The sequence below is a fragment of the Apteryx mantelli genome, chromosome 15 (assembly GCF_036417845.1).
Source record: "Apteryx mantelli isolate bAptMan1 chromosome 15, bAptMan1.hap1, whole genome shotgun sequence".
NCBI lineage: Eukaryota > Metazoa > Chordata > Aves > Apterygiformes > Apterygidae > Apteryx > Apteryx mantelli.
The window spans coordinates 3,307,049-3,333,784 of NC_089992.1; the positions used below are offsets into that span (position 1 = coordinate 3,307,049).

The 26,736-nt window shown below is 42.7% G+C and overlaps 1 protein-coding gene across 1 annotated transcript in view; it reads left to right on the plus strand.

Annotated features, from left to right (window-relative positions):
• MEGF11 (multiple EGF like domains 11) overlaps window positions 1–26,736 on the plus strand; it is a 207,338-nt gene that overhangs the window by 144,566 nt on the left and 36,036 nt on the right. The window contains exons 11-15 of the mRNA XM_067305228.1: window positions 5,634–5,754; window positions 7,351–7,514; window positions 7,921–8,023; window positions 20,543–20,689; window positions 23,760–23,894. Of these exons, the coding sequence (XP_067161329.1) occupies window positions 5,634–5,754; window positions 7,351–7,514; window positions 7,921–8,023; window positions 20,543–20,689; window positions 23,760–23,894 (670 nt within the window). The remainder of the gene's footprint in view (window positions 1–5,633; window positions 5,755–7,350; window positions 7,515–7,920; window positions 8,024–20,542; window positions 20,690–23,759; window positions 23,895–26,736) is intronic.

Consider the following 26,736-nt stretch of genomic DNA (forward strand, 5'->3'; position numbering starts at 1 on the left):
GGAAAAGCAGTAAGTTCTTCCCATTCCCAAAGGTACCTGTGTTTGGTCTTTATGGACTGTCCAAATTTTCCAGTATCTTCAGAGGTGCAGACTGGGGAGAAGTTTTAGTGATGCCTATAGGAAAGGCTTTATGATTTAATGAAAGACTTCAGTATTCAGGGCTGTCAATGGCTATGTCTTTGGGTGAGTCATGAGCTCTAAAGTCACTGTCTAAACATAAGGAGGCTCTTTTCCACCCTTTCCTCTTTACCCTGTCTTCTCCCATAAAAAATAAGGGGAGGGGAAACATAGGTTGAAAAGGTCTTCAGAGGTTTCCCTGGGACTGATGCTGTTCTAGCTGTATTTTGAACTCTAGCACAGCTACATCGTATAATGTTACAAAATGAGGAAAGGAAAATGTGTAAGTTTTTAGTAACGGTGATTACCTGCTAACTAAAAGTCTGGTTTCTGCGAGGTACAAGATCTTTCCCTAACCTTTTTTCTGCATTTTATCATTAGCACCAATAACAGCATCTGCAGGGAGTAATTAGTAGCACCCAGCGGGGAAAGGAATTCTGCCAGAGGACATCATTACATCTGGAAAACTAAAGATGTTGTACAGTAAGGTCATGAATAAATTGCTTGAGTCTGGGGTGAGGGAAAAGGCTGATAAAAGTTCAAAGTTTGGTATCATTGCTAATATGCCTATGAAGAGCACATTAATTTCCATTGGAATACCATTAGGGAAATTAGTTTGTTCTGCCAGTTTGTGTTGCTGGATACCATATGTTTACCTTGAGGGAATGTTTGTGGAGAGCCAGTTTGGGTTAATTGTAAATGTCACAGTTAAATAAGCAAATATACAGAACTGTATCTGTGATCTGCATCAGTGCACAGACACTGTGTACCAGTACACTGGTGTGCCACATTATGTGTGTACATATAAATATGTACTTTTATGTACTAAATCCATACCAAGCAGCTTATCTGGACATACAGACATCAGCTACAAGCAGCACCCGCATTTTATCTTTCTGATCTGTTTATCACTACATACACATGGCACTGTACCAGGCTATTTTATCTATTTAATGCCTGCATTGTGAGCCCTGAGAACCAAGCTTTAAACTTTCCCCTTGCTGTTGACAGGTGTTGCACATCAATTCATCCGGCACAAAAAAAGGCAAGGAGAGGGAGAGAGAGGAATTCAGATTCTGTATTAAAAAGCTCAGATTAGTTGGAGTCACATTACAGGTTACTGCAAATTCAAATATGTTGCCTTTAAATGTTGTCTGTTCCCCCCCCACAATCTGCACAGGACTTGAGGATTTTCAGTACTTCGGCAGATTAAGCCTTAAGAACATGCAAACGAACCTGTCACACAGGTCTTTATCATGCAAACTTAAGGCCAGGTTCAGTAACAGCCCTGTTAGCCTTCTACATTACAGAGGCCTTGAAAAATTGATTTTCTGTTTTGCCACTGACTTCACTGGAACCAGCATTTGGCCCTCCAAAGCAGATTTATTCCTGTAGATTGTAGCTACTTCTGAAATTCTTAATTTCATGTGTCTTAAATAGTCGAAATTCAAGAGAGACCAGTGAGAGCTGCAGACTTTCCTGCATGTTTTTGACCATTGCTAGAATATTAACTCCTCTTGGATACCATTTTTTTCCCTTGAAAGTGTATTTTAGGGATGTAAAGGCCTGATGAAAATGTACTGGAGTAAACACAAGTTTTTCTACTGAACTCTGGAAAGAGGTGTTAAAAGGAGTTGGCCCTTGTTTACAGCAGGAATGTGTCTTTAACAGAAACAGGCAATCTAAGACCTACTGTTAGTGCAACATTAATTCAAGGAAAATACTCTCTGAAGTGTCCAGAGCTTGTTATCATGGTGAATACCTAAGGCTGCAGTGTGTCTTTAAGCTCTACTTATGTTGTACAATAATAATTTTTGAGTAAGAAAATCTTCACCTCACCCTGGATGGAAACAAGACATATTATTGACTGCCATCCGGAAAGATGTATGCTCTGGCCCTCATGAGTCTATTAATATTTGATGCTGATGGATGTGAGCTGGCAGCGTGAGTTATTAATGGAGTTTGGTTCCTTGGACCTAACCCTCAATACGTAGGGGAGAATTAACAATAACAGGAGTTGTATGCCCAAACCTCTCCTCGTACTAGAAGTCTGTCATTTAATTTCAGCAACACTTAGTTAATATTTCTGAAGTACTTTAAAGGTATGAAAAGTCATATAGATGGTGTTGGTTACATTATTGTCATCATTCATTTTTATTTAAGCCTGAGTCTCTAAGTCCCTGGGACCAAAGACCACCTGTGTCCTTGCTGTGTTGTGTTGCTCCCATCACACCTGGATTTCAACCAAGAGAAAGGGCTCGCTCCAATTAGCTTCTGAGCAGCTGCTTGGAGATACGGGATGCCCTATCTTTGGTTGTACTGAGGTGCCATCTCACAGATTTGGGTGCAGGAAGGTGCAATACAGACAAAGAAGAGAGGGGGCAGGAACACACTGCTTTGCACAAGGAGAGGAGCATTTACTGGGACTGACCCTGATCCAACATCCAGGAACACAAGTTTTTCCAGTGATTAGGTGAAAGTCACATGTGACCCCTAAAATCAAGAGATAATACATTGGATAGATATCAGGGAGATACTTTGATAAATTGGGCCTGCTAGCTGAAAATGATGAAGAAAATGAAGCACTTTAGAAAGTTTGTGATGTCCATATGGATCATTCTGACTTGGAAGAGAAAGATATAAAATATCAGGTTATTTATAGCTAGATTCTTAATATAGCTTTAACATTTTCAGGGGTATATGTTTGATTGAATTAGCTACTCCTTCCCATCATGTATACCACATCCAGGCATTTCACTACACTCATTAGCCTCCTGAACTTAGTAGAAGAAAGAATAATCAACATAAGGAGCACAGCTGTTGATTAATTTTACTAAATAGGATAGAAATATAAAGTACCATATTGCGAGAGTGAAGATTCAATACATAACATTTGAAATCAGTTTAATAGAACGTATAACTCATTAACAACTGGATAGGAGTATCCGGCAGCATTATCGAGCCGGGCAGGTGGTGAGAGGGAGGTGGAATTTACATATCTGTAACAGTACCTGCATGCATTGAATTTCAGAGGTCATTCTCCCAAATCAAGTTCAAAATATTAGTAATGGGGTGTGCATTCATAATTAATAATATCTTAGTGCTGGTGCTATAGTTCAAGTGCATTTTCCTGTTATGTAATTAAGAAATTAAGTATATTTGGCAGTTGTCACTCAGAGAGTTCCAAAGGTCTCACTTGTCAAAGCCAGGGTAGAAGTCTCATTAAGGCAGTTAGTTTTTCAGTTCAGGTTTGTTTGCAAAATAAGTGCGTAAAAGGTGGAGGGCCAGAATGACCAGCTTGTGTTAGTCCATAAAACACAGTATATTAAAGTAAACACCTTCCAAAACTCAAAGACATTTTGAATAAGGCTGAAACATCCCGACGTTTAGCTTGAGTACAGTACCTTTTCTCTTGGATACTCCAGGGTTTTAGCTGTGTCTGACTGCCCTCCATGCAGACTGATGTAAGTCTCCAGAAAAGGCGTGAATTTGCATCAGCCTGTCGTGCACGTGGCCAAGGAGAAGTCCCCTGCGTCACACGTGCTGAGCCGTGGTCACAAAGTCAGCTGGAGAACTGGAGATCCGTGTTCTCCCTCCATCCAAGGCCCATACACTGTTTAAGCTATTATGGCCTCCATGGGAATATTTTTCGCTCTGCATCACTCTTGTTTTACTTTCCTCTTCAAAGGCATTTTATTATCCTACTAGATCGCTAGTTCAAGTCCAGGTAAGGTCAGTTGTCATAGAAATTATTAGCAGTACCAGCCATTCTGTGTTGTACATGAAATGAGTTGGGAGTTTCATTCACACAAGAAACAGCTTTCTAAGTGGCACTAATTGGCTGTCTAATTGTCAGACGCAGGAGAAAGGCGAAGGATTGATTAGGCGTGGAGACTGACTGCCCCTCTGCCGGGGCGGCCGGCTCGCGGCTCCGGCGGCTCCCGTGCAGGCGTGCTGGCAGGGTAATGAGGGGCAGCAGGCTCCGGATTTTCTGGCTGTCAAGGCGGCACCTTTTACAGCCAGGCCTTTTCAGGGGAGCTTGTTTTACTCCGCCAAGGTCAAAGATAGCATCCTTTGTAAACACTGCTTTCACTCAAAGATCAGTGGCTTGTAGGATTTACTGCTGAGCAGTACATATTTTAACTATTTCTTTTACCCTCCCCCTAAAGCAATTTTTTTAGTCTAAAGCAGGAGGACATATTGGTGCTAAGCAGAACGGCTACAACAACCGTATGGGGGGCTACGGTACCCAGAAATCTGTCTGTGTTTCCTTTTACTGTCTCGGTGTCGGATGCTGTGATAAACAGGCTCCTGGAGCAAGGAGGTGCTTGCCCTGGCATAGGGAAACTGGCATTTTGTGCATTCATTTCCTGATAAATGGATGGTCCCATCAAACATGAAGCCTCTCACCCGGAAATGTACCCTTTTTGACCAATATCTTTTCCGTTGAGTTATGATATAGGTCACTCTGTGCAATGTAGTACTGTTTAGCTTCAGAGTAGGATAGCTTTCTCTGATACAGACTTAAATTATTACAGTTTAATTCACCGAAGAAGTAAACTCCAGTAACCAGCTTACTCCAGTAACCAGGTTGTGGTGTGGAAGTCAAGTCTATGCCTAGAGGAAAATGGAGGAAAAATACCTTATATATGCTAACATACATTGATTAGACTATGGGACCATAGTTTTAAAGGGACCGTGCTCACTTTTTTCTCTCCCTTATTGCATCAGATGACCAAAGTAAGAACTGTGTCTCTCCTTTCAGCCACACAGGCTAATCAGTGTACCATGATTTATTGTCAGTGTACCATAATTTATTGTTAAAGCATTCTATATTACTGGTAACATGAAAGTGTTTACCCTCTCTTCCCTCGCTTCCCCCACACCTCGGGCAGGAATAGGACAGGGACAGTCTGTGTCTGTGGTTTGCTCCGTGCACCTCCTCTGTCTGACATACACATCTCCCCTCGTTCAGCGTTCTTCCCAAAGTCACAGTCTCATGCGAATTTACTGAAAACAAATGGAGGTACCAGCTATGCCAGTGTGTCATCGAAAGGTCTAATGCACCTGCCGTGTAGTTTTCCACTCTACTAATATGCGGAAGATGAGCATGCAAGAGATCCTTTAGCTTTTTAACAACCCTATTCTTAGAATATATTTTCAGGAAAATGCAGAGCAATCGTTGCACAGTTTTAGACTGTATATTTTGTGATTAGTGTTTCATAAGTGATGTTTTGCTTAATGATCTAACATCTGTTCTAGGAGGTTTGTTTTTGTAACTCACACACCTCCTGCTGAATGAAAGCCAGAGACTTGTCCCTTTCCTCCAAGTCAATCAAAGCACTAATTGCATCGTAATCATGGCAAGCAGTGGTGACTGTTCAAGTGCCGGAGACTCAGCAATCAACTTATAACGCTCTGTTTGCTGTTTTGAAAGAGAAAGCCTCCCTGTGCAGGGATGGGAATTTCCTGCAATTCAGATTTCTTTAGCTGACTCTGACTTTTTTGGTTTGCAGGGAGATGACTGCTCCGTTACCTGCATGGCAGGAACCTATGGTACCAATTGCTCATCTGTCTGTGATTGCAAAAATGATGGTGCATGTTCCCACGTGGATGGTCTATGCATTTGCAAAGAAGGTAAACAAAATTCAGATTTAGCAATTGTCTACATAATGTCTAGCATATCTAGCATAAATGCTTCTCTGCCATGTAAGCTGTACAGTTGTGCGGTCAGTAACTCCACTATTTCTTTGTGTTTGTTGATAATTCAACAGTCTGCCCAAGCACCAGAACTCAGTAGGGATTTGACAATACACTTCATCCCTGCCCTGAACAGAGGACCAGGCCTAACTGCTCTGTCGTGAGAGTGGATCACAGAACGAAGTGTGCTTGCAGAGCCACAGCTCCTCTCCAGAGGAACTGAGAAGCAAATACCAGACTGTTTGTATTTTTTGCCCTTCTCTATCAGTTTGCTGCCCCATTTCTCCAGGAGTCAATAGCCCCTGCTTTCCTCTCCATGCCTGGAGTAACACAACAGGGCAAGGGAGAGAAAGAAGCCTCCTGCCTGCCCTTCCTCTAGCCCCTTGCCCTGTCAGACAAGCCCTGTGTTGGGGCCCTGAGGGCACTAATACATCTTAATGGCCCTGACCAGCTCCGCCTGGGACCTCCACCCACCCTGCCTGGAAGCCCAGAAGCCCATTTCAGCTCAGCCCTGGGCCCGGGAACCTGTTTCAGCATAGTCCTGGGCTGTGCTCTAGAAGGGCTGGTCTCCAGCTTCGCCACAGCCATGCCCGTGCCCAGCCATGGATCATGTTGATCCGAACCCTGACCTATGGACTGGCTTCCTGGCTTCACCTTGGACCTGTCTCATCATCACAGACCTGCCTGGTAATCACAGGGCTGTGTCTGACCCTGGTTACCCTCAGCAGACCTGACCCTGACCTGTGGATTGACTTCAGACCTGCCTTGGCACCATGAACTTTCCTGACGATCCGAGCTCCTTGCTGCCGTCCCCAGAGTTGCCCTGCTCACCTTGCTCATGCACTGTGGGACTGTTTGCAGGACTAACCTCTTTTCTTCCCATAGATATGTCCATACTTCCCGTATGTGTTTGGTAGTGAACATAAGCCATGTATCCTGTACTCACTTGCAAAACCTCATACCTCTCCACAGCACGGTGTCTCCTATGCTCCCTGCGTAGTGGTGTCTTCCCTGCAAAGCCTCAACACAAGCTATGCCTGTATGGCATACATAAGCCCTAAAATAGCAGTGAGGCAAATAACAATAAAACCTGGCATTTCGAACATGAATTAATGAATCACTGTATAACCCCCATTTAATGAAGGTGCATAAACCATGAGTTACTGCTCAACTCCATTGCATGCAGCTGCAGTGTAATGAAAGCCGTTGTGTGGCTGGTAGTTACAATTTGAGCCTTAATAGTTAGAAATGATGGCTTTGGTCTTTTTTTAGGTGCAGTAGCTTCTTTAGATTAAAGAGCATTCCCACAAAAATATGAGGTAAGAAACCAGCAGCGTCATGCAGCGAGTTTCTTGCGTTCTCACTGCGCGGCAGCTCTCCAGCCTGCCGGGCGTCGCTGTGCTCTCTCCTCCTGCCTGAGCAGTTCCCAGAAAAGCATCAGACATCTTAACCTGGCAAAGAGCCCACGCAATGGTACCTCTACTTTTGATGAGAAAACGTTCCCAACACTATTTCTCTCATATGTTTCTTTAGGGTGGCAAGGAGTTGATTGCTCTATTCCATGTTCAAGTGGAAGCTGGGGTCTTAACTGTAACCAGACATGTTATTGCACAAATGGAGCGGCCTGCAGGCCAGCCGATGGTTTCTGTCTCTGCTCCCCGGGATGGCAAGGAGAGTACTGTGACCAGCCATGTCCGGTGAGTATGACTGGGATAGTCTTGCACCCCCTTTAAACCCCATGTGGTCCACTTGGCTCTTTTAAATATACCATAGGTCAGTATCATATTTTCTTTGTGGATTTCTGAAGGAAATCATGTGTAAATAACAGATTGGGGTTCTAGCAGACAAGGAGATGGATTATGTTTTGTTTTATATTTTATCAGAGCTGTTGCAGTGTTATCTGCATTTTCTTGAACATCATTTGTTAAAGTGATTCGTTATTTGGTTCTATATAGAAATGTTAAGCACTGAGTTGTTTCTGTCTTCACTGTATGTTAATTTAAAAAATGCGACTCAGCATTAAAATGGACATGATAGATGATTTCGCACATTTTAGAATAAAAATCTGATTACTGAGAGACTTTTTATTTATATTTTTGGAAGGATGGAACATATGGTCTTAATTGCAGTGAACATTGTGATTGTAGCCACGCAGATGGATGTGATCCTGTCACCGGTTACTGCTGCTGTCTTGCTGGATGGACAGGTAAAATTCCCAAATATCTTTGTAAATCTTGCTTTTTTCTTTTTCTTTTTCTTTTCTTTTTTTTTTTTTTTTAACTATTGCATCAGTTATAACACTGGACTTTTAGCTGCAAACTTTTACATAATAGACTGAGACAAGATCAGCCAAACTTACTCATATTTAAATGACTCCTGATGGTGACAGAGTAATTGGCATTGATTAAATTTGTATTCAGATTAGTTAAAGATGGTTCCAAACCTGGAGCCAGATGTCAACCTTCTGTAAACAGAGTCCTCTGGAGGGATGAAGATCATCTGGAAATCCTGCAAAGTTTCTCCTTGACTGGCCCTTTCCATGGGGGTGCAGTTGCAGTATGGTGAATCCTGGCACCATCATACCTGGAATGCAGGTAGCCGTTGTGTGGATACTAAGAGTCGTTACAGTTGCATCATCGTACAAAAAACAGAGCTGTCTTTCTGCTTTTCCCATTTTCCCATGCTTCGTATCGTGCCGAAAGGCAGTTACGGAGAGCAGATTAATGCCGGTTTGACAGAGTTCTCCTGAGTACGAAGAGGCAGAGAGAAACATTCAGTGGAGTCTGAGAGTCCAAGAGAGTCCAGGCTGGGAATCTCAGTACACTCAGACCTGCACTTGACTCCGTACTGCCCCATCTTTGCCAGCTTTTGCCAGCTAACGCAACGGCAGTGGGGGGCAAGTTATTGACCCACCCAATATTCCACACTTAGCTGCCTAACATACCGGTTAATCTCCCTCAGCTCCCTGTAGAAGCCCTGGAGAGAAATAAGCTGATGTTATTGCCCATAACTGCAGAGCCACTAGCGACACTGGCAATCAAGATGCATTTGTATTAACAGCAATTTGTTTGGGAAACTAAATTGCTTTCCGAACAAGTACAAGTTGGGAGAATGTGTGGAGCGAGGCAGGCTGAGCAGAGGGGAAGGCAGCCACGTTCAGGATGCTGCTCCTTGTCCCTGTGTCCATGCATGGACCAACGCAGGCCGTCTGCTCCTAACGGAGACACCATCACTGCAGCAGCCCAGCTCGCAGGGGCAAGGAGCAAAGGCAAGGAAATTAGATCAAGTACTTGAAAATAGAAAACATCATTTTAGAATTCAACGGAGTGTAAAAATAGGAAGTTCTGCACACTGCTTAGAACAGCAGCTCTTCAAACATACTGGACATACATGTCTGAAAAGGGCATTTTCCCCACAAGAAAATCCATTTGACAAGCTCACTAACACCCCCCAGCTTGCATTCTTTACTCACTGCATTGCATTCATCTTTCCTTGAGACTCTTTACCATCAGTATATCCATCTATCAGGTTTAAAACACTGCTGTGTATTATGGATGACCATCAGAAAAGCAACTGATAGGTTTTCCTACCATCATTGTGAGTTTCTTCATGGGACAAAATGGTGTTTGAAAGTATAGTAAATTCCAGAATTTGCTATAATTTTAAAGAAAGCAAAAAATATCTATATCATTACTCTGAAGATGTATTATACCTCTTCCTGTATGTAGTGTTACCCAGTAAGGTGTTTCCTATGCTCAGCTATTGTGTATTCTGTATTTTGGGACTATGCAGAAAAAAGGTGTGGGTTTTTTTCAGAGGCATTTGCCACACATATTCTGTACTTACTCTCACAAACACATGGACATCTGTAAATTTACATCAAATGCAGATGCAGATTACTCCAACTAAACATAGGAATAATTTCTGCAAAATCCGACTCTCTTTTTTTTTAAATTTTGATAGTGGACAAGAAAAGCATTTGTTAACTTGCAGGAGACTTAATGCCAGTGAAGCACTTTATCCTCCAGCGTGTCCCTGTGTGTTTGGAACGCCCATTGATTTCTAGGGCTTCAGGATCATATTCCGATCAAGGAGGAAAATATTACATTAGTATTCCAGACCAGGTTGGAGTTGAGATCTTGACAGGACCATGTACAGTGTGCACTGGAAATGATGATTGACAGACAGAGCCAACATGTGTTTTGTCAATTCTGTTTTCGATGTTTTTTCCACTTGGCCTAGCACCAAACACAAGGATAAATTCTGCTCCTACTAGTTTGAAAGTATGTAGTTTCAGAAGCTCTTCAGTTAGATAATTATATTTTCATATTAAGGAGTATGGCATTGGTGAAAGATTAATCTTTTCATCTGCAGTTGTTGTGAACTGGGCCATGATGTGTATTGCAGTGCATTTTATAAATATGACCTGATAAATAATTCAGGCTCAAATTTGTGCTTTCTGAGTTTGGTATTAATTAAGCATGGCCTGAAAAAGATCAGAAAAGTTCAGGATCATGGAACATCTGAAGGTTTTCCAAGCCACTCATACCAGACAGAGAATTCACGTGACTTTCTGATCCTAATAGCCACAAAACTTCATCTGAAACAGCATATTCTGTGTGTTCATTCCACACGTGGGACTCCCCCCTTGATGTCAGTGATTTATGTAAAGATCAAGGGGAAGATTGAGCCCATTTTCTTTAAAGATGTTGCTGATATAAGCCTTCAGAGACTGATAGATGGTAGGAGTATGGAGGAAAACTGGAAAAAGAAGAAATAAGGCAAGTAAAGAGTAGCGTACAATGGAGTTGATAGCAGTGTGCCATGTCTTTATGATATTACGATTGCCACCCATCTGGACTCTATTATGTAGGACAATGTTTAGCCGCCCTTCCACGTGTACCAGCTGGGTGAAGGCAAGATTCAGGAGGTGAGTGTACCTGGCAGAGGGAAAGGTGATGAAAACATTCCCATATATCAGCCAAGCGATCACAAAGCTGTACAGACCAAAGCTCCTTAGAGACACGGGTATGTAGTTTCCGTGAAGTTCAGTGGGGAGTTGCCCGCAAGCAGCCAAAGGCAGAAGTTCGAACCTGAGAAGCAGCTCAGATCTAAGATGGTCACTCCCTGTCATTATTGCTGAAAATTACCCAAAGAGGTAGACAGGCACCCTGTGTCGCAAGTGGCTTTGTAGGGAGCGTGGAAAGCATAGTGTTTGTACTTAAAAGATCAAAAACACATTGGGAAAAGGCTCTTGTGGCACAAGAGAAGTGAAACTTGTTCAAGCGTGGGCCAAAATCAGATCTCTGACATGCCAGCGCAATGTGGGACTGATGATTACCCCACATGAAGGAAGCGTCAAATGCAATGAAAAGCAAGGGCTCAGCCTTGCACTGAGTTGAGTTCTCCAGCCTGCTCCAGTACTGCTTGCGCTTAACCTCACATATATAACTAGTACCCCTGAAATCAAAAGAAGTCATGTGTTGTCATCCATTGCTGGGTTAAAGAAGAAAAGTGTAGCCCCCAGCAGGATTCAGTCTCGACTGATTACACTGATTGCTTTCTAAAGATTAGCAAGGATCTCTCTTATTCCAGATCGCTATGCGTTTTAGATGCGTATCGCTTTTGTGCTTGCAGCTGTGTGTGCATGCGTGTGCAGATACCTTAGAGCTAACAGCACTCTCATTTGCAGGAGAGCTGCTATTTTGTGTATATTCAGGTTAAAATGAAAACGCTTGAACATAGAGTGCTTCAGTGCTAATTGCATTAGGTTAATTAGGGACCTCACATATGCTGAGTTCTCCAGGAGAATGGGAGGTGCAGGAAAACTGCGTGTTGGAGTGGCTCCTGGCAGTCCTTTGCAAGCAAACCCGACCTAGAGGAGCCGCCACGAGTCCCATCTTGCCCCTGTGAAACCTCCTCTCCTGGACGCTCAGGTCCTAAATTTCAGCTAGGCTCCTCTTGCTTTATAAATAACCTGAAATTAGAGATAAAAGGACAAGCTGCCGTGGCAGCCTTGCTGCCCTTCGCATGGGCTGGAAGCAATGGAGAACATGGGGAGACGGGGTTCCTGCACGGCTCCGCAAAGCCAGGGGGCTTGCTGGGCTGCAAACCCCATCAGCATGAACCTCGGTCTTCCAGTCCCCAGGACCCGGGTCCGCTTGCTTTCCCGGCCAGGCGTCGCACTCGCAAGGAGCTTGCAGAGCAGAAAGCTCCAGGCCCAGCTGATGCGCCCAGCAAGCTTGCTTCCTCCCTGGAACACGTCACTGTGCTCCGAGTTAATTGCGGCAGCGTGTATTTTGCTAACCTTTTAGATATTTCAGTGGGATTAAATAGGAAGCTATCCACAGGGGGATATATTCCATTCCTTTAAATGTTAAGGTCAGCTAAAATCCTGTTTATCTGAATTCCTTTAATCTGAAATGCTCTCTTATCTGAATCTTGGTTATGTCTTTCACTTTTTGTATCGCTGTGGTTTTACCAAGCACCAGCGTGATCGCAGCGCTGTCTCAGTTATCCCGCTGAACTGGTTTGCTCAGTAGCTGTTTGGAACATGCAAAGCCAAAGTTTATTCAGTGGATTCTGATGTTCCAGAAATGTGGGAGAAATGGGCTTGTCCTGTAAATATAAGATGGGAACTATAGGCACGTGCATCCCATAGTTAATCATAAAGGAACCCCTCCGAGATTTGATTAAACAGGATGGCAAATGCAGGTAGGAAGATGATTTGCGTCATTAAGGAAGAAATACCTTGTTATCCCATTAGTACTTCCCACCTTCGGACTTCGTTCGTGTCTCCCGAGAGAAGCCCCCCTCCCTGCCATAACATCCGTGAAGTCAAAACATGTGTTTCGGCGCCCTCCCCAACCTCGACCGCTTCCCTGAGCCGCCAGCCGCGCAAGCCCTCGCGGTCTCGTGGCGCGCGCGGACGGTGGCGAGTCGCTGGGGCCGTGGGGAGCCGTGGGGGGCTGCGGGGGGCTGTGGGGAGCCACGGGGGGCTGCGGGGGGCTGCAGGGAGCCACGGGGGGCTGCGGGGGGCCACGGGGAGCTGCGCGGGCGGCGAGGCCCGGCCGCGGAAGGGGAGCTCTGAGGAGCGTTTGCAGGCTGCGAGGGACATCCGCGCTGTCGCTCGAGCACGGCCGCTGCTTCGTCCCTCCTGCGGACACATTAATTCAGTAAACCCGAGAAGCCTCCGCTCCGGGAAGGCCGTTTTGAATTTTAAAGCAACAGTGACCGCTTTGACGGTGAGCTCAAAGGTGTTTTTCACTTCAATCTTTTTGGCTTCTTCGCGAGGAGGTGCTATATCTTCCAGGAAAAAAAAGGAAAGAAAGACTAACTCTCCATTTAGCTTTCCATAACACGTTTTGTATGTATGAATACGACTTTCCCTCAATGGCAGCAGCAATTATTTTTGCAATTTTAGGGTCAGATCTTGTCCTCAGCTGTACTGCTGTGAAGCCAAAATAATTCTGTTGTCCTTAATGCAGCTACTCCAAGCACATACTGATATAATTGGTAGTGGACTTTTCCACAGACTTTTCTTCAAAGCCTGAGAAAATCTAGGACTTGTTTTAAGTAACTACAGATTTTTAAGTCAGGAAATCCACACCATTTTAAAATTCATAATGTTGTGTGTTGGCTTTTTTTTTTTTAATCAAACTGTTTCATACATCATACTCTCTTGGTTTGTAATACTAAACCTAAAACACCAGAATGGAGCAATAGCAAGTTCCTATTAAACATACATTTTCTAGATGTCTAATCCCATTATCTAAGCCATATTTTGCACTTACCACTTTTGGCGGTCTTATCCCAGATTTTTAAATTAATAATTTATTTCTGTGATTATTCTGTATCCTTACATTAGCTTAAAACAGACAGAAAAACTAGAAATTTTAAGAGTCAGTCTAAAATGGTGCATTTTATTCTAGCTCACTTCTGGCCTCTGCCTTTCAAAAGTAAAAATCTTTTTCATATGAAAAGGTATGCTTACTCTCTGGGCTCGACAAGTGCCCTTTAGTCTATGAATGTAACATAAGCTTATTAGAAATTAGCTTTAATTTTTCATTGACTTAATTTCAAGTGAGTTGATAAGATTTTAATGTCAGTCTGTGCTTAAAAATTCTCTCTTTGACAGGAACCTTTAAGTATGGTTCCTGCTGATATAAGGCTAATTTTCAAAAATATGAATTATGAAGTTATATCAAAGACTTCGTTGATGTCCTGACATTAATTATGTCCGCACATTCCTTGGCAGTTACCTAGGGGGCTCCAGATTCTCATCCAAGAGAGGTTTAGTTGTGTTCGTCTTGCACCAAATTTAGCATATATTCCACCTTTTATGAAATCAGCTGGATTTTTGCCACTCATTCAGTGGGAGTTGGACCAGACCCTTAGACTATAATAAGAAACTGCAGTAAGCCTACTGCTAAACTTAAGCATGCATGCAGGTCATTGCAGTATTAGTGCTGTAAATACAAAAGAGATTTGAGTTAACTTATCCTTGTATTTATTTTTGTTTTTATTTTCACTTATTAAAGGACAGATTTTTAATTTATATGAAAAGACATAGCTTGGATGGCACCCTGGATTATGCTAATTTAATTGGTCTAAAAATGAAGCTTGGTGCTAGAGATACTCAACTATTTCCTATTTTAATATGGAGGCATTTTATATATAAGCTTGGCTGTGTGTACAATACATTCACCTATAAATAAATCTGAGTGAGAAGCAGTGAAAATTATTTGTGAACATTTCAGCAGACTAAATACTGGATGCTGGCATGCAGCTTGTGAAGAAAAAGGAAAGTTCATTCAATAAACAGTCAGGAAGCTGAAACCTTATGTATATATATGTTATTGGTGAAAGGTGTTTACAGTGACAAATGTTATAAATATCTTCTTTCCCATTCTACACAAAGGAGAAAAAAGCTTGAATTTTGCTCAGCATTATTGAACACGAATGGCTTACTTACCCCTGTTCAGTTGTAGAACAGCTCTTAGCTCATGGCTTATCGTGGAGGGGGGCCGAACATTTGAAAGTCTGGGAAGCAATAAATTATTTCACTTATAAATTCCTCGCTCCTGTTTACCAAGCTGATGGTCAGCTTGGTTCTCCCCAGGTTCTTGCTCCTTCCTGGCCTAAAATCATGTCCAGAGTTTGAGAAGATGTAGGAAGGAAATGCCCCAAAAGGTGGAGGCGGACTGAACAGGCGCTGATTGCTTTTAGTAGTGTTTCCTCCTAGATCTGCCCTTACGCTAGCAGCAACTTTCCTCTCCCGCCTGCGGCAGTGTGCCCTGGAGAATATCCTGCGGCAGAGGGAGCCAGATGATCCTTAATTTAGCAAACATTTTGACTTGCTCAATTCCTTGTGAGGTAGATCGCTTGCCTCAAAAGCTTTTATTACATAAATTCCCTGAGTTGGATGATTCATATCTGGAGTTTTCTCTAGATAATTAAAAATAGGGGTAGGATTAGTGCTCCACAGAGGTGCATTAGGCTGTAAGTATATTACTTTCAGAAAAACACTTACATTAATGGGTGCATAAATCGCCTATGCAATGATGGGAGAAGAGACAATTTAGAATTTTTCACTGGCTGCAGGGAAAGGCTTATTCTTCATTATTTAGGACCAGATCGCAGCACTTTCATTTAGACTGATGGGCTGTTACACAGGAGTGGCCCCACTGAAGCCCACCGGTGAACAACACTTAGCAAGGTAAATAAGGGCTCCACGCCATCAATCTGAAAACAATTTCACAGTTAGAAAAGCATTCTGAGGACGCCACAAAACTTCGTACATAATGTGGCTGCTGTTATCGCTGCTGAATAGTCTCACTATATAAAAACAAAAATAGCTTATTTGCAGACTAGATGAGCAGCCATCAATTCTTAATGTTTCCATTTATTTTTATGGGAGATCCCTTTATGTTTTCTTCTGTCTGCTACCCTCCCCAAACAGATTTGCCTGTTCTTCAGCATCCTAAAAGCTGAGTTGTCCTGAATTGTACTGTGCTCTTCCCAAGCGCATCTGAGTCCAATACGTGAGACAAACCCTGAAGTGGGAATAAACATGAAGATGCAAAAAACAGTAGGAAAGCATCAAGTATTCTTTATAAAATCTTGTTCATATGCTATCGTAATACCTTCTGAACAGCTGATCCAGAGCTACTCAGACTGATTTTTCTTGTGCTCTTATTGAATTTTCTTTTACCTTTTGTAGATTGAAGCAGCGAAGTATTCACTACTTAGCAAAGCATGCTGATCTAATCTCAAATACAGAACAGACTTAAGTAGAATTTATAGATAAAGCATAAGTGTAACAGCAGTGAGAGTACTGGGGAAAGAAAAGAGAAGAAGGTTAAAGACAAGGTGAACACTTGATTATAGAAATCATTAGCTGAAATAAATGTGCAAATTAGGAGGTTCACAGGAATTCAGTATTCCCACGTTTGGGTTAAACTGTTTTCTGCTCTGTTCTGATGTGAATTTTTTTCATGGGAGCTTCCCTACGAAACGTGGCACGCTGAGGCTTGGCGGGAGCCCGAGGGGCTTTCCTGGGACGCCGGGTTGGGCACATGTGTGAACCTGCCGCCCTCTGGGCACCGGGGCCCTTTCCCAAAGCACGCCGAGGCCAAAGGCATATCCCATGCTGGAGAGCACTTGCAGTGATGCAGTCCCATGGCGCTTGCAGTGCAATCAAGGGCTTGCCGGCCCCCTTTAAGAAATTATTTGTCTAAAATAGCCTTGCAGCTATAATGATTAGGTTATTTGCTGCTGCTGAAGCTATGTTGCTGCTGCTGCGGTTTTGTCACCATGCACTGTGTCAACAGGTAGACAAAATAGCGTTGGGAATTATTAGTGCCGGAGATAAAGGTTACCAGGCATTCCTGATCAAAGAAGCCAAGCATGACTCACCAAACTTCAGGTCTCCGCTGTATTACCCGCATAAATCCGATGCCTATTTATGCATAAAAAGCAGTTCTTTCCGAAGCTATTCAAACACCGGAGATAAGAGATTATTATGACTTCATGTCATGTTGAGAGACAGGTGGAGGAGAGCACAATGTTTGTGTTGGATTCAAATGTCTGCTGAAATCATTCCTGTCATCGCTAATTGATGTTGCATCTGTCTTTCTTTAGATTGTGATTATTGGGAAAAAAAAGAAGATGAAGATCTTATTCAGGGAAATAATTGCAGTTGTATACTGGTAGATACAAATTTAAAGTGTATGGGGGAAGGGAACTACATCCTATAATTTATCAAATTCCTACAGCCTTGAAAAATAATTAGGTCTTGGGCAGCATGGAGGCCCTGCTGCGGAGGCTACTGTCGAGGGGATAGCAGTGGTCAGAAACAGGCCACTGGCTCTCATTTATTCCATCCATTTTTTCTCTTCTGTTGTGTTTGGAGTATTAGTTTCCAACTGTCTAGAGACAAGGCAAAAAAAAGCCAATGGCAGACTTTATTAAGAGCTAGAGATATAATCCCCAAGCGTGAGAGAAACTGCACAAGTAAGCTGGAGAGGGGAAAAGGGGAATTCTCCTAATGGCTCGCTTTCAGGAATTTCTCCCTCCAAAGCCCTTCAGTGCGATATAGTTACAGGCAGTACTAAGTCTGCATTGCTTTGGCAAACATCCACTAAAACCAGGATTAGCAGGGGAAGCAGTGGAGGAAGTAACTCTTAGTAGATGCCTTGCGTCCCAGTTGTCTGGCTGTTTGTTCTTTTCTTTTTCGTTTCCCTGCTCCGTTTCGTGGTGGTTGCGTGCGTGTTAGCTGAATCTTTCACAGTCCGATTTGTAAATTTTAACGCAAAGAACCTTCCTTCCTCTGGCGAAAATTTGTGGCTGCTGTTCCACAGGCTGAATTAGAGGCCGCGGTGGGTCCTGCTCTCACCTTGCCTCCACGTTACGGTTTGAGAGCACCAATGTCCTTTGCCTACGTACAGTGGATGACGAAAACGTTATGTAAATTATGTGAATTTCATTTACAATTCATCCCCAAAACGTTGTTTGAGAAGCTCTTGGAGGTATAATTTCATACTAGTATCTGCAATTGTGAACCACAGCCTCAGGCACTAAGATAATTTGCTGGTATCTAGGCAATAGGGTTTATGTATAGAACTGCTTGCTGCAGCTTCAAGGACTTATTCTTCTGATAGTTGTCTGTCTAATTTGTACGTCATGCTTTTAAAACAGGGAATTTGTTCATAAATTAGGAATCTGGGGTTGTAATTTGAGAGAGTACAGAGATGTGTCAACTTCAGCATTTTTTGTATTTCTGGAAATTGAAAACTAATTGCTTATCAGAAATGTTCATCAGCAAATTCCTAGATAAAGATTAAAGTTTTATATTAAGGAAGCTTACTGCTTCACTAACGCCAGCTGCAAAGTAGCTGGGAGGGGTGGACTCCCCCTTCACATGCTGCCAGGTTAGGGAATTGTAAAATTAAGGTGCCTTTTTTAGCAAAATTCCATAGGACATGCATGTCCAGATGCAATTCTAACCCCTCATTTACATTTGCAATTCAGTGTGTGTAAGAGCCTCCAAAAATGAAGTCTTCTGTGAAAATTAACTTAGGGTAATACAAAGTAATAAAAATGGATTGCGGCACCTTCTCAGCTGTCTTCTGAAAATTAATAAATAAATACATGCTGTAATGGGTATCAGTGTCTTCTAGCAGGTTTCCTTTTCCCCCCCTTTACATTTCATTACAACAGTCGGCTTCACAGTGACTCATTGCCTTCGTTAGGAGCGGGAAGACATCCCTCATTATTCATTACCAAAGGGAGGACTTTGCTGGGCAAAGAACAGCCCTGACATTCAGCTGCCTTGCAAGAGAAAGCAGCCGGTGTCATTTTTCCCCAAACTTTGCCCAAAGAGACAAGAAATAATGCTGTTTAATTGTCTCCATTTATAAGTAGCCTATTCACAATAAGAAAATTGCATTTTTAATACTGCGGCTGGGAGAAGATACACATTTTTCTACATTTCTGTCTGAATTACATTTCTGGGAGCTTGAAGTGAGACTTTAAAAAGTGTAAAAAAAAAAAATTTTATATATATATATATATAAATAAATGTGTGTGTGTACAAATATGAAATGCAGGAGATAATTTATTATATTACTTTTTAATTGCAATGTATTGTAGGTGTAGTACATAAATGCACAGTCAAAGCATTTATTGTTTAACTATTCCAAAGACATATTTGATTTTAAAGGGAGTAGGGGAGGGCTACATTAAAATCATTGTTTTTCTTCATTTTACTAATACAGGTATTACTATTCCTTGTCTCTTTTTGCATTCCTTTTGTTTGGATTTATTTACTTAAATATTAAGAGATTGAGCTTGTGTTATGTTTTTATTGTATTTTAATTTGTTTTTTATTAAGCTCTACAGCACAGGCCATGCCTCTTTATAAATAAGGCTATGATCGTGTACTACTAGAAACCCCATTTCAAACTGTACTTTTGCCAGCCTTGGTTAAGATTTTCTAGGAAGGGACATTATAAATGTGTGATTAATCTTCACAAAAAAGGAAATTTTGGCTCTGCAGTATTTTTTACTGTATTAACTTCAGAGATTTATAAAACAGCCTTGAAACTGCACTGTAAGTGTGTTTATAATTTAGCTGATTTAATAATCCTTGAAGTCTGGTGTCTGTACAGACTGCCGTGCATTACCTGTAGCATCCAGATGAAGTTATCAGAGGGGTAGGAAATTACTTGGGATTGTGTTTATCCCTAGCGGTGCACTAATCCGACCTCTGGCTGCGGCTGGGGCTCTCCGGCTCCTTGTCTGCATTTATCCCATTAGGCAGCGGGGGCATGTGCGTGGATGATAAAGAGCAGTTTCACGTTGACAGCGTAGCTAGGGCATGTGTGTGCCATCAAAGCATGGTGGAGCAATTGTAAGGCACCCGGCGCGGTAACGTTGTTAGGAAAATTTTCAAGCCAGGCTGTAATTCACTTTTTCTGTTGTTATCAGTATCTACAGTGTGCTACTGCTAATGCCACTTTCTGCAGCCAGCAGCTCTTAATGTCTCTTTAGCTCATGATCCTGCAAACCTTTTTCCGTCCAAGAAGGTCTTGATCATGCCAGTGGTTTGGTTGCTTGTAGGTATTGGGACTGTCTTATCCCAGTGGAGTAAGAGCCTCTTGGACAAGTGATGGTGTGCAGGGTCAGATCCTTAGCTTACATTTATATGCGACAAACCATGGCACAAGATTGTTTTTAAAAGCATAATAATCCAGAGCATGGTGATTTAAGCCAAGAAGTGAACAATTCACAACACAGAGCTGAATTTACATATATTCAAGAAAACAAATATTGGACACATTTTCACAGAAATCTGTTTTTTCTTTTTTCAGTCTTCCAGTTCACAATGGTTTAGTAACCAAATTTCAACCGGCTGTGTATTTCCAAACCGAGTATTTAAGATATTTTGTGACTTTAAAGCAATTGCTGTCATTCATCCCTCAGACAACACACTGAGCCTCCTTGACTGGTGCTGAGCACTGCACAGGAGCCCACTGACACCTACAGAATTCATCTCTTTGGCCTTCTCTTAACCGTCGCTGTCTTAGGCAGATAAAAGCTAGCTATTTCCTTCCCAGACTCCCTTGTTTGCTCTGTAAGGTACCATGAGGCATCAATCCACTGAAATTGCTCAGTGAGTAGAGTCAGCTGTGTGAAAACCTACTTTGTGCCTTACTTTCCTTAGGCATCCACTGTGACAATATCTGCGCCCAGGGACGCTGGGGACCAAACTGCTCCATATCCTGTAACTGCGAGAACGGCGGATCCTGCTCGCCAGAGGACGGGAGCTGTGACTGTGCGCCCGGATACAGAGGGCCCATGTGCCAGAGAAGTAAGATTTTCCATAGATCCAAGATTTTTCCTTAGATAGGCAGAAGCAAAGCAGAACGAAATGCTCATTTATGGCACTATCCAGCCAGACCGAGGCATGGTTTTCTGAGCTGCATTAGCTTATGACTTGCTCGGGGGAAAGGTTAGCCCAAAAAATACTTCTCAGCCAAAAAATTCCAAGGGGAAGGGAGCTCAGAGCGGTGTTTTACTAGCTGCTGTTTGCCACTGCTCAAAATACTTTCATAGGTTAGGTGCTGACGAGCTGATGAACAGCATTTTGCTGTTGTAACGCAGTTCCTGGAAGGTAGATCTGCCCTTCCCCGGGTGTTTCCCAGAGCGCCATCGGCAAAGCAGAACTGGGTATGGTCTTGCCTTAGGTTTCTTCTTCTGACCTTCCTCAGCACCTGGAGGTCACAGGAGAACCTGGAAAGAAGGAGCAAAATCTTTGTATACGAAGCTCTGAAAGATCTAGGCAAAAACAGCTTCACAGTTATGTCATGGCAAAGGACAGGACACCTATTAAACACAGATTCTGCGGGGTCATGAGCTGCACAGACACGGATGCAGCTGGAATGGCACATGGGAGAACGTGGCTTGGATACTTATGTTTTTTTTTGCTGGAGTGCCACACGAGGAGGCCCAGGGAATGAAGGGGACAGCTTGTCCGGGAAGGCCATAGCTCACCCATTACACAAAGAGAAACGCCAGCTACAGCCCATCACCTCTTGACAAGTGGATGAACACTGGCTACCAAAGTGACAAATCAATGTTTTCTTACATGCTAGAAAAAGAAACACAGCAGCCCAAAATAGCTCCTGTCTGATGATTTGCTGCTACATATTAAACTGTGCCGAGGAGATAAAAATCCTCTCATTTGCTTCATCTAGGAAACAGCATTTGCCCCTTAGGGACCTTTACTCGCTGATCCAAAGCACACGCAAACTTCTTCCTATGTAAATAAGAAATGAATTCATCTTTTTTTTCTGCAGCAGCCCTTGTTCTTCCTGTAAGACATTCTCCGTGCCCAGTTCATATATCCCCCCTGATTTCACCAGTTACACTTGACACTAGGACACGCTCGTCTCTAAAAATAATTTGTAGCTGACAGTTTTTATTTAAAGCCATTATAACTATGACCTCTAGCACTGCTGTACTTAATGGCCTATAAGCATTTCCATTATAAACCCCAATTTCCAGGTGCTTCAGCATATCTATGTAGCTGTAAAACCTCTCTCCAAGGCTGAAATGTGGCACTCAGAGCTTCAGGGAATTGGGGAAGAAATTGTTTTACAAATTTGAAACCCTAAGAGTGCAACACCTCCAGAAGTTAATAGTTTTTGGCCTTTCTGAGCTGAAAAAAACAGCTTAGTTTTATCAGCTAATGGCACGTAGGCTACAAGAGGCAAACCATGTCCCCAGCTTGCAACTCCAGTAATCAGGCTGTGCCCTGAGGACATTTGCTGAGGACTTAGCAGAGAGAAATTCTCCTTCCCACGGGGATGACAGCGGAGGCGTTCTGTGGATGCTTCTGCTATTGCCTTGTGTTGCTGAAATTCCCCCCTGGGAAGATACGACCAGGGAACACTGCTTGCTCCCACCTTTTCTGCTGGATTTGGGCTTAGGGCTCCCTAGTGAAGATGACACCTCTGTAGCTGAAGGTAGCTTTGGTCTGCTACATGTGCTCTCAGGATCATCCCCATTTTCCTCCTGCAAATCCAGCTAGGAACAGGATTTAGCCTGTAAAGGGCAGCACCAAGGATGGTCCTCATCCAGCTTGTCCTGGCTGTGTGATCAGGATTACATGAGAGACCAGGATAGCTTCCTGCTCTCAGCCCTGCAGAAATGTCTGCTGGAACGATCCAGTTTGTTTTATGGTTAGTGCGTCATCAACAAAACTGTCAGCTAAGTTCCAGCTGGAAATCTGCAGTAGCATAAGAAGCTGACATCTTCTGTGAACATACGGACCAAGAGAAAAATTCTCATTCGGGGAAAAAATAGAACGGACATGATATAGTAACCGCTGAGCCAGAACCATATAATAGAGAATCACAGAAGTAAAAATAAAAACATATAAAGTCATTCTTACAGTTACCTACTGCAATTTAATGACTCTTTGTGCTTCTCTGTAGCACTGAATCTTTGGGCAGTGGATGGTTTTTCATTCTACATGGGCTTTGAAGCAAAAATACAGGTTTAGAAGAGATACTGAGCCCCACTCCTGGCACTATACCTTGAGGACAGATTCAATAATAATTGCAATCTAAGCTTTAAGCTAATTAAGCGCACAGTTCATGACAAGTATACCCAGCTATCCAGTGTGATTACTGATGCAAATTAGGTGATCTTGCATGCTGTTATCATAGTTAACATTTTTAGATTCTGTTCCTCACTGGCGGATGCTACTCCTGCAACGGCATGTACAAACTGAAGGTCCCAGCTGAACACATGTACTGTACCTACTGTGTTTAGAAATCAGCTTTTGTCATAGTTCTTTAAAGCAAAAAATTGAGAGTTTCCTAATGCACCTTCTCTGGTTTCTTAGCTTAATTTCCTAAGGAAACAAGCTTCTGAGGCTCTCTTGTCTGTGCATAGGTGTGTGTGTCTCTTCCTGCCTGTCTGAAAAGCTTTGGAATATGTTTCCAAGTATTAATCATAGCTGCCAGTGGCGTATGAGGCCTCAAAGGACTTAAACTCCCATGTTTTGTCAAAATGTGTAGCTGGAGAGGGTCAGAGAGACTCAAAGCAGCGTCTCTCTTGAGAAGGGCTGCCGTGAGAGCTCAGCTGGGTTATTAAATAGCAGAGCACTTACTTGAGGTAGGATCGTGTGGCTGTTTGAACCACAGGAAGAGTTTTACTCGCAGCTTACACTTTATTAGCCATGGGATAATCCAACCACGAGATAAAGCTATAGGAAAACAGGCTTCATAATTCCCGCTGTTCACAAAACTGTGCATTCTTAGAAATTAAGAAATATTGTTGGCTTGGGATTAGGATGCAGAGAGCATGCTAAAGCTCTTTGCAGCGAGAAGTCTTCCTGAAACCTGTGACGGCTTATTTTGCTCTGTTTTCAGTTTGTCCGCCTGGCTTTTACGGGCACCACTGCAGCCAGGCGTGCCCTCAGTGCGTGCACAGCGGCGGGCCGTGCCACCACGTGTCGGGACACTGCGACTGCTTGCCTGGGTTCTCCGGCCCTCTCTGCAGCCAAGGTACGGAGCCCCCATCCCCAATGCCACCTGGCATCCTACGAGTCTGCGGTATGACTCTTTGCAGCAAGACTGATCACAAGGTTTCTGCCCCCCTTTTTTTTATATTTTTTCTTGTTTTAGCAGTTTAGATCACAGGAAAGTCTTTACTTCAGAGGCAACATGCAAATAGGTACTTAGTCACCCTTTTGTAAAATGATGTGCTCCTGCTTTCATAAATAAAACAGGCCTGCTGCTCCGTGTTTAAATGAATACAGAATGAGACACGCTGTAAATACATCAGCTATCCAGTGGTTTCATTTCCCCTTTTGCCAAGCCTATCTTATCCTAAACGTCGATGGCACTTTCAAGCACTCTTTTTCAGCATGAGGGGTAAACATCAGTTAATATAAAGGCCTGCGTTTGCCAGCTCGGGTACATAAACCCAAACACCCAGATAAAGTCTGCAACCTTATTTACGCTGTGTAGGACTCTGCGAATGGCTGAAATAATGTGCACCCAATTACAGGTGCAGGAGGCACAAAAACTAGCAGTGAGGTGGTGGAATCACAGGCGCGCTCCAGCCTCGCCTGCCCGAATGTCTGTCACCTTGTTGTCCCTTTGAAAGTGAGTCCAACTTTTAACCGTGGGCTCCATTTTCAATCTTATCCTAAAACTGCCTGCAAAATCATTACCATATTCTGCCGAGCCTGAGTTATGGCATACTACTGCGGGTATTTTCTACGCACAGATTTAAAAGAGATTATTCTTAATGGCTACTGCCCTTGTGAAGTCACCATCCTTGTAAAAACTGAACTGACACTTTTTAATGACCTGCTTTTCAGTAAGTTAGAAATTGCAGACAGTACTTATGCAAAATCATTAAACATAGATTAAGTATAACCATGTTTTCTCTTCCCTATGCTGCACAGTCAACTAAACATTATACCAATTAATATATTAGAATGAACATATTTCAGTGAATTTGTCCATTTTATGTGAAAAGTTAGCCAGGTTTCAAAGCGTAAGCAGGGCTAATTATCCTCTTAAGAAAACTCGATTTTATTTTTGCTCAGATGTTCAGCACTTCAGGTTTTACTTTGAAATGTTGATCCATCCAGCAAATTAATTTTAAAATATTCATGTCCTAATTAAAATCAATTTGTGTTGCAGTTTGTCATAATGAGTTAGCATGTAACTTTATTTTGTAGAAAGAAGAATGCTAATTAATGTTTTCCATTAGAAAAAACATAAAACCAAGATTTCACTTTGGTGTTTTCACCTCGCGCGGCCGCTCTCCGGGCAGCGGGCTGTTCCTCCCGGAGCAGCGCTGCGTTCGGCGCGCTCCGTAACCTCCCGCTTCCTCAGGTGACGCGCTCGCACGGCCCTTTCTGAGCAGCAAACAGCCACGCAGCTGGGGTTCGGAGCATCTTTCACAACCATGGAGCAGGTTGGATTGACGATACGTTAGAGCTGCAAGAACACACCTGACATCCCCCAGGGACTTCTGGAGTCCCACTTCACGGCTTTTATAGCTAATTAACACCGCAGTCCGCACTGAATGAAGCGGTATTAGTCCTTACTCTACAGCTTTGTTTAAAAATATTTAAAGCATTTTAAGTCACGCGCATAGTTGGATCTCACAACTTTACAGGAGAGTCACGGTGTCAATCCGCAGCCAGATTACTTAAACTAATGAACACAACCCTTTTGGCAGGATGGGTCTTGCAATCCTTTGTGCGGACGCCCCGCAGTGCACCGTGCTATTTCACTAAGACAAGAGGGGCTCCCACAGTGGAAACCCCTCTGCTGGCTTTCATCTGTGGAACCAAAGCGTTTCTTTTACCAAGTATGACCTGCTACCTTTGTCAGCATCAATGTTTGAATCAAAAATCTATTCTTGATTCATTAGTATTCCACGCTGCAGTGTAAATCTGCTTCCATTTAAAGGAAGCCTTTTGAGAACTATTTTTTGTACATATAAAAAATCTGGCCTTCATTTAAGTGATGTTATCTGTCTCCATCTTAAAGCTGCAATAAAAATATCGCATTGAACTGCTCTGTATAGAGCACTGGAATTGAATAATGGTATAACATATATGAGAACCTCGGCTGACGGATCATTTTAGTTTTTGCTCTTTCTGTGACGTGAGGCCTTTTCTTTCCTTCTCTCTCCTTCTCTTTGTGTCTGCATATTGTTCTTTTCATTATGTCCGTATACTGTGTTTAGTTTTATCTCTTTTCAGTTAGAGAACTAATCTGTTTAGCACATAATTTGAAAGCCAACTTTATCCACTCCTACAGATAAGTCTGTGGCTAGACTATGCGGTATTGTTTTCTGCACCACTCTTAGGTTTCTGCCACAGTAAGAGTAGAGGATGGCATATTGTATAGAAGCAAATGAATCACAGCTCAGGATTTCAATCTGTGGCTGATTCACTGTCAGGAAAGATTGAGGTCACCTGCGGAGAATGCCTATGAGAAAGTGAGAGTGGCTGAAATAGTGAAACAGTTGCATAATTCAGGGAAGTGCCTTAATCACTTTTTTGACATCACTATTATTTACCAGGATACGAGTCCAGTTGCATTTGTTACATTCTTCACAGAGATGGACTGTGTGTTTTATCTTGTTTTCAAAATACATCTGTTTTTGTCAGGGAGCACAGCCAATAAGAGCACAGAAATTCAGCAATTCATTCATTACTCAGCAGAGCTTTCCATCAATTTTAATGTTAAAGATTTCCAATAATTTGGTAGGAGGTTGAAGATATACCTGTCTGTTAGTTTTATATCACTGTGTCTAGGCTGTTATAAGATTATTCTGAAGAAAATTCAGAGTTTCTTTTCTTCCAACTTCAGGAGCAAG